Raw genomic sequence first — 20,555 nt, 5'->3', positions numbered from 1 at the left:
GTGGAGATGTTAGCTGTAATTACTTTAGTATTAGTTATAGATTTTTATAAACAAATATAAAAATAAAAGATATTAAACATTATTAGTTTATTTTGATGTTGGATATAAGTAGGACTTTTGACTTTACTAGAATTGTTAATCGCTTTTGAAGGTGGATAGGTTCTGTTTCTTCTCAGAGACTTAGAGTCTATATGACATAATATTTGAGTATAAGTTAATTAAGAATTAAAAAAATGAGTTTTAATATTTGCTTTATAACTCCATAATCACAAAATAAAACTATTTTTTTTAATTATTATTTGTGAGGTAAAAAAATTGTGGAAAAATCGCAAACCGTATTTAGCGGTATGGTTTGGTGTTGTTTGTATAGAATTGCGGTTTGGTGCTGTTTGTATGCGATTTGGAAAAAAACCACATACCACACTGTGCACAGCCCTACTCTCTACAACTACTACTCGTATAAGTTTATTATACTACAAGTACTATACATACAGTATACCCCGTATTTTGTAAGATTTTCCATCGCTAATGGTAGAAGATGCTCCATTTGTTTTAACTAGTTTTTGGCCTGAATGCTGTTTCGGGTCATTACTTGTATTGTATTATATAGTTACTATCTAGTTCCCTACCTACCTTCTATGCTAACCGATACGAATATTAAACTTAGGTTCCATTTGTAAAATCATTTTTCTAAAGAAAAACAATTTTCAATGGAACACCTGATAATGAAAAGGGTTTGTTTGATGATAGGATAACTTATGGAGAAATAGGAAAATGAAAGTAAAAATGAGGGAAATGATAGAGGAGATAAAATAGAGAACTAAAAAGTACAATGAAAAATGTGACATACTATGTACCTTATAGTCCTTATTTACAAAAAGAAATTAATATCCTTTCTCTAAAAAATAATTTTCCACATATGAAAGATTGTTTTCCACCATCTATTAAATAATTAAACAAACAAAGGAAAATGGAGAATTAAAAGAAAATTATTTTTTACAAACAGATCCTTTTTTTAATGGCTCGTTTGTCTTCATTTTTAGTTTTTGTTTTTGAAAACTAAAGTTAAAAAACATAAAACCACAAAAATTAGTTTAAAATTTGTTTTTGATAGTAAAATAACGGTGATTCTGACTAATTTTTTATTCTTTTTATGAAATATATCATATAACTTTTAAAATAAAATAAAATAAAAAACTAAAAACCATAGTAATGTCGAATAAAATCAAAATTGTGGTTTTATCTTGGACCAACCTACTAACTCAATTGGTGACTTTACCTAATTATCCAAGATTGAATTGCTAAATTCAATCGGAAGTGGATATCTTTTCTATATTAAGGGCCTATTTACATTTACTGAACTGAGCTGAACTGAACTAATTGGAACGGAACTGATTGGAGCTGAACTGAGCTGAAATGAATATTTTATGAGAGAGAGAAATTAGGAGCTGAATTGAATTGATTAGAGCTGAACTGAACTGAACTGTTTGGAGCTGAACTAAACTGAACTGAAATTAAGCAAATGTGAACATGCCCTAAGTTGCTGATTGAATTAGTAATTCATTTACCTGAAAACCGTAAATTCATCTGCCAATTTACCTTTCTTAATCGCTAATTTTAGCGGTTTTGTTCAGATTAACTAGAAGCAAAAAATAGGCCGCAATTGTACTACTGACAGGTGGTAGATTGAGATTTGAGAAAAAATTCATTAGGGGTGTAATTAGAGAAATTTTACATCTCGAAGCATTTTTAATGAAAATCGTTCATCTTTTTTAATTTTGATTGAAGTCAATTTGTCACCAAAGTTCATGCCTCCATAGCCCGATAACCAAGATTTGGCACAATGCTTATTGCCTATTACTCCCTCCATTTTTAAATACTTACTCCATTTCTCCATGCACGGAGTTTTAGGAGAAATTGGAGAAAGTAATAAAACATGGAGGTAAAGGGGTTGGTGGAACAATAAAAAATTGTAAAAAAACCAAAAGTAGAGGAGAGAATTGAAAGAGAGAGAATATAGAATTAATATTGTTGGGTCCACTTGGTAAGAGAAATTAATTAAATATTGTAAAAGTTTTCCAAATAAGGAAATAGAGCAAGTATTTAAAAATGGCCGCAAAAAGAAAATGGAGCAAGTATTTTAAAAAGGAGGGAGTATCATTATAGATGATTTATGGAGAAAAAAAAAATATGAAAACACATCAATCTTTTTATTTATGGCAAGTTGACAACCAAACTACTAAACTATATCTAAAATTATGCAAAAGTCAAATTATTCGAACATTAAATTTTTTAGTTATTTAATTCAGTTACTTTTCCAATCTTATTTCTATCTTCCAAATAAGAAATAATTATTATTTATTCTTATCCATCTTATTATTTCGAAATTTATTTATCCTTATCCTTATTTCCATCTCATACCCATCAAAGACCCGGCATCCAAATTCAAATTACACATACCTAAAATGTGCTCAACTCCTTACCTCTCATTAGTCATTTACTAACTATAACCTTGGGAAAAAAAAAAAAACTATAACCTTGGGAAAGCTTATGGTTATCAACGCTCAAAACTTTCATTTGGGGTTCAAGTTCAATCATCACCTGCATTCCAAAAATTAGCACTTTGCCGACGCCATTGAAGTTTGCACCGCCACAATTCGTTAATTCCCTTTTAACTTTCTGGGTATTTTCTCATCTCTTACATTCTCTCTTTCTTGGTTCTTCTAATGTAATTTCATGGTCAATCTTTTATACTTTCATAGTATTAACCATGTTTTCCATTTCTTTATTGTTTGTGTAATTTTGTTCAATTTTGTTATGTTTTTTGATGCTTAATTCTTGTTTATAGATGCCCATTTAATCAATTTGAATTTCTGCCCTGTTTGTTTATCAATTTTGATCCCTTTTGTGATGCTTAATTCTTGTTATCTTGCATTTTTGTTTTGGTTAGAAGTAATGATGCCCTGCATAGGCTGCATTACTATGTGCATTAGCATAAGACTTTTATACGGATTCATTTCCGTTACCACCATTTATTACTGCCTACCAAATTAGTCGTAAAAATAATATGATGTTACCACCGTTTATTACCGCCTACCAAATTAGTCGTAAAAATAATATGATGGAATCCATAATATAGCTTGTTAAACATGAAAACTGGCTTATGTTGGGACTTGGGATTTCCTAAAATAGGAAGTATAGGATAGATTACTCTGGTACTCAACTACTCATTAGGGATTTGGTCATGTATTAGGCCAATAAATTTAGATAAGATAAGGCTAATAAGGTATTAATGTCTGATAAGACCTAATAATATTGTCCAATAAGATAATACGAAGTACTATATAGGCCAGGTGGAGAGAACACTAAAATTTTCAACTCCCTCAAGTTTCATTGGTCCAATGCTAAGGTATAAGTAAAAGTCATTCTGATTACAGTCTTTCACTCCCTCAATGGTCTTAGCATGCAATATGTAGCATAATGAAAATGGCAAGTACCATTATACTCGCGGCTTGCCATTGCTTATCATATGCAGTTTCCGAATTTCATTGATTAGAGACTTACAGTTAGGGGCGGATCTATGTTCGATGTAATGGGGTCAATCGCCCCCTCTTATTTTGTAAGATAAGATATAATTATTTAACATAGAATTATATAATATGAGAAAAATGATATAAAATTATAATTAGTTTATTAATACTTATAATTATATGGGCCAATAATGTGTTATTTAATATATACGTAGTTTCTTGTAATTTGTTAATTTGTAATTAATTATAATACAATGTATTTAATTTTGACTTAATTTGAACCCACTTATATAAAATGTTAGATTCGCCACCAATTACAGTTGAGAATCCTTTTGTTTGTGTTGAATAAACATAATGTATAAGATTTAAGATATTTATATTTGTGTTGTTTTTCTTTTCCTAGTAGCTTAGAAGTTGGATATGTCGACACTTTGGAGTTGCCTAATGATAGGAGGATCTTCGTTATCTTTGAAAGGCGTGTTGCATTCTAGTCAGTTTGCAAGCAGTTCATCAAGAGAGCTTACATGGAAAAATTCCAGGTGCAAAATTAATAGGGTCGGTACTAGAAATTCTAGGATATATGCTTCAATGCATAGAGAAATGAAGGATATTCGGGTCTTTGTGGTCTCAGACTTGCATACTGATTATGCAGAGAACATGGCGTGGGTAAAGTGCATTTCTTCATCAAGCCACCAGGATGATATTCTTCTTGTTGCGGGTGATGTGGCCGAGACATACGATAGGTTCACCTTGACTATGTCTATATTAACAAATAAATTCAAGCATGTTTTCTATGTGCCTGGAAATCATGATCTTTGGTGTCGCAAAGATAAAAAAGACTTTGTAAGAATCATTATTCTTGTTTACTTTTCTTGTTACTTTCATTTTTCTTTCCTGTTTTTTCCATATAAATACCATTGGAGACTTAAAAAAAGACTCCTGACTTGTTTATGTTCCTTTCTTTTATCCTTTAGGGATTACTACTAGTTATGTAATTAGTGGCTTAGTGCTCTCCCAGACCCCCCTCCCCCCCCCCCCCCCCCCCCCCCTTTTTTTTTTTAAAAAAAAAATCTAAACTCTTAATACCCTAGTTTTTAATATTGGGAAATACTACTATATGCTTTACTCTTGATCATGTTTACTTGCATTTGCATATCGATATTGTTTAAGCAGCCACAAAACCTATAAACATCTATGATAATTGTGAATATAGTCAAGTTATGAAGAAATTCCCATGTTTGGAATTTGGAGACTTTGTTTAGAGGGAGATAGTCTCTTACCTATGAGTTGACCATTCTGACCGAGTAAAAGGTCACTATAGTTTTGGATTTTGAAATGAACTTAATGAACATGACTCATCAAAATGCGTACTCTCACTTTTTTAATTGTAAGATAGAACTCAGTCATTGCATTTAGCGTCAAGGGTCTATAGAAAGTAGATTTGTTTGTATTGCAACCAAAAAAAAAAAAAAAGAAAAAACAATTTCTAACCCGGGGGAAAAGTCCCCTTTAGAGGCATTTGGGTAATGCTGATGTTCATTGGTCTCCAATCTTATCAAATAGCAAATTGGTGCATAATGTACATTGAATTGAAAAGGTTTTATTAAGGAAATGCTGAAAGAAAGAATGTATGCGATAATGATACCATTGGGGAAATGCTAAAAGAATAGTAGTCCTGGTAGGTACTAGGTACTGTTGGGAGAATATTAAAATCAAGAAGGAATGCATGCATTTTCTGAAAATGATAGGCTTGGTTTAGTTATTAGCCTTTGTTTATTTTGTAAAACTTATTATGTGTTGAACGATACATGCACCATGTGAAGCGGTGAAGGCGGTGATTTCACTTGAAACATGCAAACATATTTGAGTTGGAATGATATGTAAAGGTTAATTATGAGCAGGTTCTTGATGAACTGCGGGGAATTTCACAAAGCGTCGGTGATCTGTTTGAATGCTTGTAATGTTGTGTTGAACAGCCAATTATTTATGAATTTTTTTTCTAAGGCACAATGAACCGTATAATCTAGGTTCTTATAAATTTGAAAAGGATATTGTATGGGTGGAATGACCAGGAGATTTATATAGCCGACCTTTGGTGTTGGTGCCAATGATGCTGAATTAAGAAAGAGGAGAATTAGTAAGTATAGGAGATTGATGTGCGGTGCACCTTGTGTCTCTTAGATAATTAGATTATGCTGGATTAAAGTATCTGAGTGTAAATTTTCTGGCATGAGAAAAAAGTTATTGCACTCTTTACCCATCAAACTAATGATACTTCGAGCACAGCCCAATGCTGTCCTACAGTTGTTTTGCCCAAACAACCCTGGTTAACTCATTAAAAATCTTATGATTTTCTTTGAATTTGATCTTCCACAAACATAAAAATTCACTATTCTTCCGTTGTGTCACGATAACTGTTTTTTTTTTTTTTTTTTCAGAAGCACCCACTGCTATGTTTAACCCTTGTACCTTATGAGCCATAAAGACCCTGCTTGTATGGCTTGAAATTTTCTGTACTTCTTCAATATTATTTGCATTGTACCTGGTAAAGCATAGTAAAAATTGTTTTATTAGCTGCTGCAGGGTATCTTGGGTTTATATAGTTCTGGACTTCTTATGACCCTGCATGTCTAGCTTATTGCTTTGGGCAATATTAAGTATTTTAAAAACTATAATTGCTTATGCTAGTAATATTCGTCCAGCTTGATTCACTTGACAAGCTCAATGCGCTGCTTCGCGCATGTGGTGAACTTGGAGTGGAATCAAGGCCTTTGATCGTAGGTGACTTGGGAATCATACCCCTCTTCTCATGGCATCATGAGGTAAGTTGAGCTATCTCTTTTGGTTCACTTTCTGGTTTGTGTTTCTTGGATCAATTTTTCCCATGTTGTTATGGTTGAATTGAATTGCTTAATAATTTTTTACTGCTTTCTGATTAGAGCTTTATGCATTTCAGAGTTTCGATACAGAGCAGGATATAACTGGGGTGAGAGTTCCTTCCTTGAAGATGGTAAATCATTCTTAACCTTGTGAACATTGCTGAATATTTTTGCTCTGATTATTAATAGCTTTGGTAATGTACAATGTATGTTACTGTTGGATTCTGATGCCAGTTAGTGCTCTATTTATTAGGCTAGCTAGGATAGATAATCTTGTGCATTCCTGTATGATGATAAACCATCCTAGTGAGACCAACAAGCTGTAGAGCTAGTAGTTATCCTCAGTGATCAGTTGCTCCTATTTTTTTGGAAAATAACCTTCACTTACTCCATATTGGAAGAACTTCATTTAGCTGGATGTATTAGAAAGAGATTGACCTTTATATTTGTGGTTTCGACAAATGTTTCCCTTTGGTTGTGTTTGTGCATTGATAAATAGTTTTATATGCATCGGTATTTTTCTTTCTCCTTCTCCTCATGGTTGATGATGTAAATTTCTTTCGCAAATTAAATTTCCTGATTTAGGCTTGTGTGAAAAGTCTAATCGTGCTACTTGTTCTGCGGACATCTTTTTTAGGTATGTAAAGATTTTCATGCGTGCAGATGGCCTGCTGAGCTCTGTGATAGGGATGATTCTCTTGCTTGCCATTTTGATGCAATGAATGAGAAACATGCCCATGCAATAAAAGAGATCCAGAGAAAATGTGAAAAAGTAATTACATTTTCCCACTATGTTCCTAGGTTAGTTTTAAGATAAGAGTTTCTCATTTATATCCGCCATTCTTTCTATCACTGTTAAGTATTTGTACAATTCCAGGCTATTTCTGTTACATATTCCTATCTACATGACTACATCCTCCAAGGATTTTACTTTATTTTTCTCTTGGAAGGGTGAGAATGTTTATGATATGGAGTGCCATTTTATGCTGGCAATTTGTCTTATGTTCTAAATTCTCACAGGCTAGACCTATGTCCAGAGAAAAGAATGCTTTACTATCCAAACCTTCCTAAAATCATCGGTTCCAACTTTCTTGAGGCTCGAATCAGATCTATACACGGTGCTGAGGGGAGCAAAGCTGCATGTCATGTGTTTGGCCACACCCATTTTGGCTGGGATGCTACTCTTGATGGGATCAGGTATGTCCCTCATCTTAACTTTGGTCCTTGGCTTTCGAGTAATTCCCATGTTGCCTGACTTGCATCATCATGATTCAAAAGTTAGTGTCTCTCCCGCTGTCAGTTTGTCCTCGAATTTTCCTGTTATGCAGGTATGTGCAGGCACCATTGGCTTATCCTAGAGAGCAGAAAAGAAATATGAACGGGGGTCTTGGTTGGTTACCATTGAATTTGTATTCTGATGGAAGATTCACTGAGAAACAGCATTTTTACTGGTCAGATTACTATTCCGTCAATCCAAGGACACCAGATAACATGGAACTTGCGCCTTGGGTTGCTGAGCTTTACAAAAGATGAGTGCCGTAAGGTAGCTACCCGTTTCACCATTCCATGATCGAATACACAGGCTATAGGAATTTCTGAATGACCATAGAAAACTTCCGAGTTTAACACTACATAGTGGGTTGAAAGTTTTAAGTAGGTAGACAAATATTTGTACAGTGTTGTAGATTGAACCAAACTTGTGCTATGCTTAGTTGCTTACCATGTAAATGTAATACAGTAATACTATACCTTATTCTTTAGATTTTTTCTTGGAAATAACTTCTTGTTCATGATTGAGTCATGTACGGTGAGAATTGTTAATCCTAATAAAAAACCTAACTTTTTTTTTTTTTCTTTCCATTTTATGCATTACTCTGTATGATATATGACTTTATGAGTGACTTATACGGCATTTAGGGATGGAAATGGATCGGGTTTGGATCGGGTGGAGCTCCACCCGCATTTGTCACCCGCATCCATCCGTTTCACCCGATCCATCCGTCACCCGCACAATACATCACCCAAAATCAATCCATCCATCATCCGCGGGTGAAACGGATGGGCCGGGTGGTAAACGGGTGGGTGAATAAAAATTAATTTTAGATAAAAAAAACTTGAGAAAACTATTTTGACCCTTTAATATTAAAATAATTATTGTAAAATAATTGTGATATGTCAAATATTAACATAAAAAATAAAATATAATCATACCATGTAACTTCTAATATGCAAATATTATATATGTATAAGATATTTATATTTATTTTTAAAAAATAAGAATATTTATAATACTAAACGGATGGATGGATGGGTGACGGATGGGATTAACCACCACCCGAATCCGACCCGATCCATCACCTGATTCACCCGTCACCCGCCTCTCATCCATATAAATCGGGTTTTTCACCCGTTTAATAAAGCGGATGGACCGGGTGGTCGGATCCTCCGTTGGGTATTTCCATCTCTAAGTCGGCATTGATATTTTGTTTAAAGAGCAATTTTATCTACAATTTATAAAAACTCCCTAACTATTTATTTTATACAAAATACTTTGTATTAGGTAATATCGGTATTTAGAGTAAGGTACCCAAAATAAAACAACTATAGTACATTTTAGACCTCAAGTACTAAATGTAAAATTTTCTTAATGGCAAGATACTTGGAACTTCATTATTAATTATTAACGGTGTGTTTTTTTCGAAATAAATTCTGCTCTATAATTAAGTTTTAATATTTTCAATCACACCTTTCTATCCTAGAATAAACGGAGTAATATTATAGATAATTTCGAAGTGTCAAAATAAGTCGAAGAAAACACCAACGCTTTAGACAACCGACGGCTTTAATTTTCAAATAAGTTCATCTTCATAATACAAGGATAAGTTATCTACTCCTCGTATCATCAAATTATCACTCTCTATTCTCTACAATCTTCTTCAGAAATTATCATCAAATTGCAAATTGTTTATTTGAATTTGTTTGAAGAAGATGTTGAGGGCATCAGAAATTGTGGAGAAATTGAATTTAACACCACACCCAGATGGTGGGTTTTACTTTGAGACATTCAGAGATAACTCTGTTTCTCTCTCTAAATCTCTCCTTCCTCCTCAATGTAAGTTCTAACCCTTATAATATCTATCTTTTTCCTTACACTTTATATTATAATTTCACCCCTTTTTGGTTAAACAGTTGTTGATGTTTGATATGCATTTAATTTGCTGAATTATTCAAGTTTAAGTTTTTTGTTTCATCTCCCAAACCCCAATACTTGTAGCTTTGAAATTGTGTTATTTGGTTCAATCATATGGAGTATAAATTATCGAATTATGTGGTCTATTAAAGTGGGATGGAAGGAGCATTAGTTGGAATGTTTTAATTGTCAATTAATTTCAATAGCATTTTGGGTTAATTGCATTAAAGTACCCAACACTAATGATGTATAGTATAGGTAAAATTATGAAATGGGGCAGTAAGTTCTTGTATTGTGATTGTTTTGTTGTGTTTAGTGATAAGTGAAGTCATGGGTGCCAAAATATTGGTTTATGATTTTCTAGGAGTTTTGTTGATGTTCAGACAAGGTGGATCGAGCCGTCAGCACTGCCATTTACTTCATGCTGCCTTCTGGGAGCGTGGCGAAAATTCATCGTATTCCTTGTGCTGAAACCTTTGACCATTACACGGGTGAGCCGATTACGGTAAGGTTTAATCTGTATGCTAGAATCTTTTTGATGCTACATGCTTCTTGCTTTTGTAGATCATGGGACTCTAATGAGTAAGCATATAAATACTTAGGTTAGGCACGTGGGACGTGGGTGTGACTGAATGTAACTAGTGTGGTGTATTTTTGAGATTGACATAGGCTCTCTGCTGAAAGAGTTTCTTCTCTACCATAGCACATGTTTCATAGCACATGTGTACTACGACCAATGAGGACATGAGTAAATGGATCCCTACTTTGTTATCGTGTGAGTCCTATAGACGGAGAATTTTGATCTTTGTATATATTTTTATGGACTTTTGACAATGTCACGAGGAACGGAGTCAAGGAGTTGATGTTAGTTGCTTAATTATACTTGCTATGATCCTTGATGAGTTGATGATTTAGTCTAATTGGGGTACGGGTACTTGACTTTTAACTAAATGACATCTTAATGAAAGGAAGACTATGTTAGTTGTACCTATCACTTATGTGAGTTATGTCTACGGGTTGGACTACCATTTAATATCGACACATGTGATGTTGACGATATATTCATGTTCAAGGTAAAATTAATTTGGGGTAATACAAGAATTTTTTGTTACATGGTGATGTCTTCATCCTAGCTCTTGTTTGGTTTTTTGATTTGGAGCTCGCACAACTGCTGGTGTGATCGCCAGTCGCAAGAGTAATTAATCTTTATAATCGTCTTTTGTGGGGGTGATTGAGTAGGGTTTTCAGTTTAAAATATCCTCATGAGTGAGTGGTAGATGCTATTGAAAGTCAATTTGAGATATATATTAGTGTTGGTTTTATGCTTTTGCTCATGCCCAGTCATGCCAAGGCATGGGCACTGCCAGCCAAGGCATGCCACCACTAGACCTATGAATGAGATATGGGCACGAGGACACCTCATTCTTAAAAGCTTATTATGGAAATAGAGGGTAGCGTCTTGCCTCACCTTATTGAAGATGTAAGGCAAAGCATAGCATGAAATAATTATGAGGGATGCAAAGTCATGGCCAAGGCATGAATTAGATGGTTCCCAGCACCAAATAGGCCTCTTGCGGTCCTTTGAGAACTTCAGGAAAAACCTTGATGTCTAACCTTGTTGTGCTAAAAAATGTTCTCTGGAAGCTATATTTGAAGGTTGATACATGAAAACAAACCTTTTTTTTAAAAAAAGATATTGAGGCATGGTGTTGAAAACTCAAGTGATGATGGGGGATGCATTAGGTTTGTATGAAACCATATATGCCCACTAGTCGATCACACAAATCCTCGTGGTTGCCTTAAGTTAATAACGAAAGGCATGTGTGTAATTAGATAAATGCTAGTTAAGAGGCAAAGGGGATGGTTCCAACCACCTAAATGACCTCTCAGGGTCTCTTTAGGTCCATGAGAAACCCCTCGTCCTTTATCCTTTTCAGGTTTGAAATAGTCGAATATTCTGTAAAACTGAAAGCTATAATCCACATTTTTGGACCAGATTTGGGAAATTTTATTTTATCAATTTGAAGTAGATGTCAGGGGTGTATCTTGGGGTCATAAACTGTTTGGAACCATAACAATCTTAACAGGCCTACCGAGTCATTAGAATTGAAATATGCTGTAGTGGTAGTCAAGAGCAAATTGATCAAGAGATAAAGATAAACTTTAGGGTTTTGAAACCATTCCTTTCCACCCCAATCCTACGATAATGGAGTCAGTACTCAGTAGGCTAAACAAAATTAATGGAATTTAGAGATCTTCCCTATCTATTGCAAATCCACATAGAAAGAGTGAGAAGTGGTTCTTGAGTTGTGGAACACTAGAGGGTAGTTTTAGAAATCAAAACCTTGGTAGGCGAACCAGATTAACGAGAAGTAGGAAGTTTTGTGATTCCAATTTCTACAAGAACCTGGATAATTTATTTGTATGCTTACAAGATTGAGTTATGCCCAATATCTGTAAATACCGGTTTTTTTTACACGTTGGTATCAGAACTATATACAAGTAATTAGTTTTGGCAGATGCAGTACCTAATCTAGCAGCACATTAATATCTGAGGTTTTTTTTTGTTTTGTTTTTTGGGTAGGCTTAATTTAAGGAGGGAATTTAGGTGAGAAATTCACATTAATTTCTACTGACATACAATCACTAATGTGCTACATCTCCTTGTTTCGAAGTCAAACAATAATCTTTTGCCTCCTCGTGGGTGGAAGACTTTATCTAATTTCCAATAGATAAAATCATCGGTTGGGATATTTCAATTTTTTAAAGACAAAAACATTTGAGGAAAAGAGCCAAAGAGGCTCTTAATAGATGAGAATTTGTAGAATGAGCAAGCCACTACAGTATCTTATAATTACTGACAGAGGCAAGGAAACTGTAAACTGTATTGTTCACAATGAGGACTACTTAAAAAAAAAAAGGGGGGGGGGGGGGGGGGGTGGGTACTTTACAAAACCAATTTGCTTGTGATTGCATGCAGGAGTAACCTATAAAGTTTGCCAGCCTATACCACCTTTATCAAAACTTATGGTGAGGATGGGTGGGACTCTTCCTCACCTGTGAATTGTCTTAGATAGATTTGTGTGATGAAGTAGTTTTGTCGTATATCTGTGAATTTCCAGACACTACTGAAAATGTTTATAGCCATTGACCATTTTTAAGATTTTCTGTATATTTGTACTGCACAATTATCAGAATTCGCTGTTGTGTGTCACTGATTGTCCCTTGAGAAGCATTTTATTTCTTTGTTGCTGACCTATGAAAAACCTGCTTTGGATGCATCTTTTCATGACCTTTCCCTAGTATAATCTGTATAGCTTCTCACGTTCTGGTTATGTCTGCTTCCTAGTTTCTTCATTAAGTTGTATATTGTAGATTAGAAAGGCATTAGCTATTTAGCTAATTACAGTTACATAGCCTGACATTTGAATGAATATAGAAGATGGTTCGTTAGTCTTACCAAATTTTTAGGTATTGTACTTTCGACTGTGGCTTTTCAGTATATTGAGTTTTTGACACGTTATTACGTTGAAGTGAAGTATGACAACGAATCGGATTATATTTCTAGCCATTTAAAACTCTACCAGAAATTACTTGAAATAAAGATTATAAGTTAAGCTGATGTTTTTTAGTCCTCTTACTATTAATAGAAACACCAGACTATCTATCTGTACTTCTGTAGTCTGTACTAAGTCCTCAGGCTACCAACAACCTTTTTGTTAGATTTTTTAATGCGTAGCCAATCTGCATGGAAAGCTTTGTTGCTAAATAAAGGGTAATAGAATAAATTTCTACTTTTATGTCAGTTGGTTGATTCAATATTTCCTGGACTTTTGAAACGCCCATATAACTACCTATAAAAGGCACCTGGTTTATTTTTGTTAGGCATCTCAGTGATATCCTTAGTTGGTTTGTTCCCCTTTCCTTAACCCCCGTTGTTAGGCAGCAGCTGGGATAAAATACATGAGGAATCTAAATTTCAGTCAGTATTTTGCAAGCCTCGATTAGTTATTAAAGGGAGTATAACTTGCTTCTGGTGATCTGTTTGTATCCGTCTCCATATTTATCTCAGTTTCACTTGCTCAGTAAATTTTTACAAGAGCACATTCTCCTGAACTGTTTCTTTGCATCCTTTGTGATCTAATTGAGAATTCTCTGTTTTCAGGTGATGGAGTTGGATGAAACGAATGGACAGGTCAAGTTAACTCGTGTCGGGCCTAACCTTCTTGAGGATGAGAAACCACAGCACACTGTGCCTCCTCTCATGTGGTTTGGCTCATTTCCAGCCAAAGATATTACCATATCTGCAGATGGTTCACATATTGAAGTCACACCCAGAGATGGTGACAAGTACTACACTCTATTGGGGGTCACTTGTGCGCCTGCATTCCAGTATGAAGACTCAGAATCAGCAAAGCGAAGTGATCTTCTTGCAAAGTTTCCCAAGTATGAGTCCCTAATCTCACTTCTCACCAGTTCTGACTGAGGAGCCACCAAGTGATTCATTTTTATTATCTTATCACATATATGTTTATGGAAGTTTTACAGGATCATTGTGCTAAATAATTTCTGTTATGTATACAAAATGGTTTCTGAGAATCTGTAATGTCTGAGATTACCAACAGAAAGGTGTATATTAAAATTTTATCAATTAATTCCTTATAAAGTCCGTGGTTATTGTGGAAATAGGGAAATATACTGAGTGATTTTGAACGCGGATACTGTTAGTTATCAACTTATCTCCCCTGTTTTCAGTATCACATATACTGATATACACACACACACACACGTATTCTGAAGTTTACTGAGTTCAATCTGGCAGAACATCCGTATTCAGTTGTGAAATTGGGATATGACTTCCGAAACACTGTTAATTCTCTCTCTAGCAATTTGAAAGAGCTTAGACCAGCTCACAGGTACAGCTTCCGAACCTTTGGCTTTCATGTCACTTGTTCGGTCTGTTCATTTCATTCAACTTGTAATTGCACACTCAATATACTCGCCGCCTTTATTTATTTTACATTAGTATGATATAATTGTATTCATCTTTATTCCCTCTCTATCAACTTGTAAGAGCATAGATCAGCTCACAGGTCCAACTCTCGAACCTTTGGCTTTGATTCAATGATTCATACCACTGTTGGGTTGCACGATATTGTTCATTTTGTGTCTAACTTGCATGAATTGTTTTTTTTTTTTTTTTTTTTTTTCAAAAGACTTCATACTGTACTAAAGACAATAGGTGGATGTGGATATTGATTAGGAACGCAATTCTTCCTTACTATGGAGTATTTTCATGTAGGACTTGAGTTGACACCCCCAACAATTACTACAGTACACAGTATTCTAAATTGTAATGCAACAAAAATCAAAGACGGTAAGGTGTAAAGAATAACTCTCACTGTCCCAGAATAACTAATACAGTCAAACTTTACACATATATCGAGATACTATTTGACCTTATTTTTACACGAGTAAATATTAATGAAAATTATAGGGAAAAAAATTATTTTATGAAACTTTATGTCAATACCTATCTAACAACATACTTATTTTATATAAAATACTCCGTATGTTGTTATTATGTTAATAAAAAAATTATTATCAAAGTTAATATATGAATATTGAAAAAAAAGTCTAAAGTCTCACTAGGACGGAGGGAGTATTATGCTTATACGCTTATACAGAGTACTAAAGCAGATGAAGTACTATATGCAACTAATAAATATGGACGGAGGAAATAATTGATTTATTACTAGTATTAGGCAATGTGTTGCAACATACAAGGGGCTCTTTCATACAAAGTGTCGCCTCCTAACAGAGGGCCTACAAGCCGGCCACCGCTCTGACAGAAGAAGAAAGCTAGCATTTTGATTATCAATCATATGAAAAGCTCATCTCATGTCAAATAACTTGAGTAATGACAATCATTCTCCAAATTTTTTTTGATGTTACATTTTTGGTATGTGACGGTTGTTGTGGGGTTTTTCTAACTAACTTTAAAAGGGATATTGGAAAATATACGAGAGGTGGTTAATATCTTTGATTTACTTTCTCCGTTGTTTTTAGTTGTATCATTTTGTAAATTGCGGAGTTTGAGACAATTTTTACAGATGAGAGAGATAGAGAAAAAAACAAAGAAAAAGGACCCATCTTACAGGAGAGTGATAGAGATAGTTTGTTAACTAAAAATAAAGAGATGTTACTAATTTGAAACTTCTATTTTAGAAAAGTGAGTGATGCAACTAAAAAGAAACGGCGAAAGTATTTGATTTTGTTTGAAATTATATTATATGAATTTGTATAATTTTGAGTATTTATCTTTTTTTTTTTTTTTTTTTTGGGAACAATTTTGAGTATTTTTAGTATTTATCTTAACTTATGCAAAGTATAATTTTGTATGAATTTATATTAATTTATTTGAATTACATGAATTGTGGTATGTGTTTGAAAATTTGAAATTGTATCAAAAACTTTCTACCCTGCAAATAAGATTAGATAAGTTAATTATTGTCTATTAAAATTTTTTCCCCTCTGAAAATAAAATTAGATGACTTATAATATATGATGAAATAAACATGCCCTTAGTTTTATGAGCTGCCCTCCAATGAAAGCCACATGCACAGAGTAGCATCAAAAATAAAAATCTCTTACTTTTTTTTTTTTTGGGTAATAAGCACAACAGTTTTCTTTAACATCCGTTTCATAATAAATGTAACACTATTTTTTTTTTAATTTCTCTCTCCTATTAATAATTAAATATACTCATACTAATTATACTTTATTATTAAATTCTCTTTTTAGGGCCTGTTCACATTTACTTAATTTCAGTTTAGTTCAGCTCCAGTCAGTTCAGTTCAGCTCCTAATTTCCCTTTCTCATAAAATATTCATTTCATCTCAGTTTAGTTCAGTTCAGTTCAGTAAATGTGAACAGGCCCTTCCACCCTATATTATTCCTAAAACTATGTACAACACCTAGTGAATTACGATTATTACGAAACGGATGAAATACTTGTCTTATGTAAGGGTTTTTCCCCCCTTAAATTTGTAATTTATCAAATCCTTGATTGTTTGATAGACGTATGTATTATAACATAGGAACTAGGATGTATAATTTCTTGAAAAGTTGTACTCCCTCCATCCCCGAAAGAATGAATCTTTTGGGTTGATTTCGCGAGTATTAAGAAAATTAAATAAAAAGAAGTAAAAGTATATTGGAAAGATAAATTTACATGGGGTTTGTAAAAAAGTAGAGGAGAGAAAATATTAAAAGTACATGAAAAAACAAAATTTTATATGGGGAAGCTAATTTTGCACAAATATTGTTGTAAATTGGTGGGTATTTTAATGTAAATGAATCGATCATTTTGGGACTAAAATTAGTCCAAAAGAGTCGAACTTTTGGGGACGGAGGGAGTACAACTTTTTTCACAAAATTACACTCATCAACACCAATTTTGGAGTATATTACAAATATTGACATAAACTTGTATCACTCGTTGAATTGACACCAACTTGCTAAAAAAAGAATAAAATTGACATATATAACAACACTAAACACTTGGGTTTACTCCACATCCGTCTTCTATATAAACCTTTTTTTTTCTAACACAATAAGAATTATTTACAAGAAAATAAATGTTGGAAAGAAATGTTATAATCATAAGGGTATAAAATTAAGTAAAACCAGCCTTCTGCCCCGTGCAACGCACGGTATGTATATAGGTTTATAATATAAATTTTTATTTTATAATATGTTTTAATTGGAAAATGAATAGTTTATATAGAAGAAGAAACGGTGACAATTGAATATTTTTGTATAAGATATTAAGTTAGAAGAAAGTGAATCAAATAACTTTCATACATTCAATTAAAGTGGTTTTTTTATTTTATTTATTTTTTTTTAATGAGAAAGGGGATTGATTAATCTATACTTTATATATTAAAAAGTGTTCCTAAAACAGAATAGGTTCCATGCATCACCTTTTTCAAGTTCGACATGTCAGCAATATGCGCCACATGTCATTATAAACACGACATGTCACTTTCACATGTATTAGGTTTGCATCTAAAAAATGATTATAACAAGACTTGAACTCAAGACCAACAAGTCTTAAGTTAAGAGTCTTACCATCTTGGCCATTTATTAATTATGTTTTTTTATCCAATAAAATTATAGTTAACTTAAATAAGTTAATTTCTATCTTATTATACTATTTGTTTTCATTATGTAATGATTGAGTTGACAACTAAAAAAATGTTTATAGCAAGACTTAAACTCAAAACCAACAAGTCTTACTATCTAAACAGTCGAATTTAATTAGCAAATTAAACAAGTACAAACCAGCAACCCGGGGCATCGCCCGGGCCACACACTAGTTAATTAATGAAAAGGTGAGGTAACATGTGGCATTGGTGAAAAATAAAATTTACATGTGGCATAATAGGAATGATGGTTTGTGTATTTAAGTACTAAGTATAGAAGTATAAATAGATATAGATAGTTCAATGTCATTTATGGCAATTTAGTTATATATCTGATTTATATTATTTATTTATTTTTTTTAAAAAGTAAGATACAGAAAAATTAAGAACGTTTTCTCACAAGACTGTAATCTAATTTATCGAAAAATAAAAAATAAGAAAATTTGCTATCCATGAAGGGGTCAATATCTTGATGTGTCGGGGTAGAATAGCCTAGAGAAACAACATAATCTGCTGCTCGATTTCCCTTACGTTATATGCTGAGAATCAAAAGCTGAGAAAGACTCCAGGATCTTTTTAATGTCATCCATGAGCAGATGCAGTTTCTAGGGGCAGCTGAATTTTCCCTGAAAAATATTAATAACAGTTAGATTATCTCCTTCAATGAAAATATGGGAGATGTTATGGTTTCTTGCTAAAAGAAGACCATTACGAAGTGCAATAGCTTCAGCCAAAAAAGCCACGCAAGAGCCCAAATTATAAGTGCGGCTAGCTATGTGGTTACCTAGGTGGTCACGAAGGACCACACCAGCCGTAGGTGAGTTATTTAAAGCAAAGCCATCAAAGTTTAGTTTACAAAATCCTAGAGGCGAAGGGACCTAGAAATAAAAGAAGGGGTAGGAGGAGAAGCAGAGGAGTGAACGGGAGGACTAGTAGGATGTAGATTATCCAAGAGAGAACGGGATTGCCATTCTTGAAAAAGGGTAAAAGCACGACAAAAAATGGTATCAACGGTAGGGGTAGAACTCTTAAAGATTAGGGCATTTCGACATTTCCAAATGCTCCAGCACATAATGGCTATCTTAGGAGTAGCCTTGGGAGAAGAAGCTCTAAGAGAGCGAAAAAGGGCATGGACTGACGAAGAAGAGACAAGGGAGTCAACCCAGTTACGTACAACCATAGAAGACCAAACATCCCTAACAAAATAGCACGAAAGAAAAAGATGGTCTTGAGATTCGGAAAATGAATTACATAGGGCACAAAAGGGAGATACATCAATATTCCGAGAAACCAAGTTTGTCTAGTAGGAAGACTGTTTAGGAGAATTTGCCATAAAAATATCATAATTTTGGGAGGGATATCTAAATTCCAAAGCCAATGAAATTCCCATTTAAGGGGTAAGATAGAAGGAGAATAAGCTAACCAAGTTGCAGATTTAACCGAGAATTGACCATCCTTAGAAAGTCCCCAACATGGTTCATCTGGAACAGGAGAGAAAGGAAGTGGAATGCCTCGAATGAGGTAAACAAGATCATGTGGGAGACAAGATTTTAAGAGGGAAACATTCCATGAATCGTCGTCAGTGATAAACATATCAATGGTAATATCAATATTGGAAATAGTATCCGAGTCCAAATCCAATAAAGCTATAATGTTAGTGTCAGCACACCAAATGTCTACCCAGAAGAGGATAGAAGAACCATTGCCAATCTTCCAACGGAGTCCTCTAATCAAGAGTGGTCGTGTTTGTAGAATTTTCTTCCAAATCCAAGAGTCTTTAGACTGAGAACGGTAAGTTAAAAAATGAGATTGTCTAAGATATTTAGCTGTAACTGATTGAACCCACAAGTTAGTAGGATTAGTAAGAATTTTCCATCCTAACTTAGCCAAGAAAGCAGAATTAACAGCAACAGATTTACGTAGGCCTAAACCCCCTTGACTTTTAGGTTGACAAATAGCGTCCCAAGCAACCATAGGCATACTAGTCTTAGACGGAGATTGCTTCCAAAAGAAATCACGATTAATTTTGTCTAGAGAAGAGGCAACAGAAGAAGGTAAACGAGCTGTAGTAATGGCATAGGAGGGGAAAGCCTCAAGATGACTTTGAATTAAAACCACCTTTCCAGCTTTAGAAACCAAATTTGAGGCCCATAAATTCATTTTCTGATCAGCTTTTGCAATAAGATGTTGAAAGTTATCTTTAGTATAATGGGAAGAGTTAAAGAAAACCCCTAAATATCGACCAAGGAAGGATTTAGGGGTCATATTAAAGAAACCTGCCAAAGAGGATTTAGTATTATTAGATACATATTTAGAAAAAACCATAGAAGACTTATTAAAGTTAATAAGTTGACTAGATAACATGGAAAACTCATCCAAAGTATTCCGAAGAGTAGACACGGCTGTAGAAGTGGCTTTACAGAAAAGAAGACTATCGTCCGCAAAGAGTAAGCAAGGTATGTATATTAGGGGCTGCTGGTGCAATTTTAACCCCGAGGCCTAAAGATTTGTTTTGACTAAGAAGTACTAATTTTTTTGTCAGTACTTCCATACAAATAACAAAGAGGGCCGGGGAAAGAGGATCTCCTTGCCGTAACCCCCTAGAAGGTGTTATGAGAGCAGTAGTGACATTGTTGACAGTAGGAGAATAAGACACAGTGGTGACACAAGCTTTAATCCAAGTAGCATTAAAGCCGAAGGCGTAAAGAGTAGCCCATAAAAAATCTCATTCAATGGTATCTGATTTATA

General features: G+C 34.0%; 2 protein-coding genes across 3 annotated transcripts; both read left to right on the top strand.

Moving 5' to 3' along the window:
• The first annotated feature begins 2,520 nt into the window (after positions 1 to 2,520).
• LOC145578801 (uncharacterized) lies at positions 2,521 to 8,176 on the top strand. Of its 2 annotated transcripts, none has more exons than XM_081636103.1 (7): positions 2,521 to 2,683; positions 3,937 to 4,373; positions 6,233 to 6,352; positions 6,487 to 6,540; positions 7,047 to 7,210; positions 7,430 to 7,606; positions 7,738 to 8,176. In XM_081636103.1, exons 2-7 carry the CDS (start codon positions 3,951 to 3,953, stop codon positions 7,940 to 7,942), a joined length of 1,143 nt encoding a protein of 380 aa, XP_081492229.1. In that variant the 5' UTR covers positions 2,521 to 2,683; positions 3,937 to 3,950; the 3' UTR covers positions 7,943 to 8,176. The 2 variants fall into 2 exon arrangements, with proteins under 2 accessions (XP_081492229.1, XP_081492228.1); XM_081636102.1 differs by having other exon boundaries at positions 3,934 to 4,373; positions 7,738 to 8,175.
• A 1,078-nt stretch (positions 8,177 to 9,254) lies between these two features.
• Positions 9,255 to 14,268, top strand: LOC145578800 (uncharacterized). The gene is made up of 3 exons (XM_081636101.1): positions 9,255 to 9,521; positions 9,983 to 10,104; positions 13,765 to 14,268. Exons 1-3 carry the CDS (start codon positions 9,398 to 9,400, stop codon positions 14,083 to 14,085), a joined length of 567 nt encoding a protein of 188 aa, XP_081492227.1. The 5' UTR covers positions 9,255 to 9,397; the 3' UTR covers positions 14,086 to 14,268.
• Positions 14,269 to 20,555: the final 6,287 nt, after the last annotated feature.

The sequence above is a fragment of the Chenopodium album genome, chromosome 14, assembly GCF_948465745.1.
Source record: "Chenopodium album chromosome 14, dcCheAlbu1.1, whole genome shotgun sequence".
Taxonomy (NCBI): domain Eukaryota; kingdom Viridiplantae; phylum Streptophyta; class Magnoliopsida; order Caryophyllales; family Amaranthaceae; genus Chenopodium; species Chenopodium album.
The sequence above is the reverse complement of the archived record's forward strand: the minus strand, read 5'-3'. Positions and strand labels throughout refer to the sequence as shown.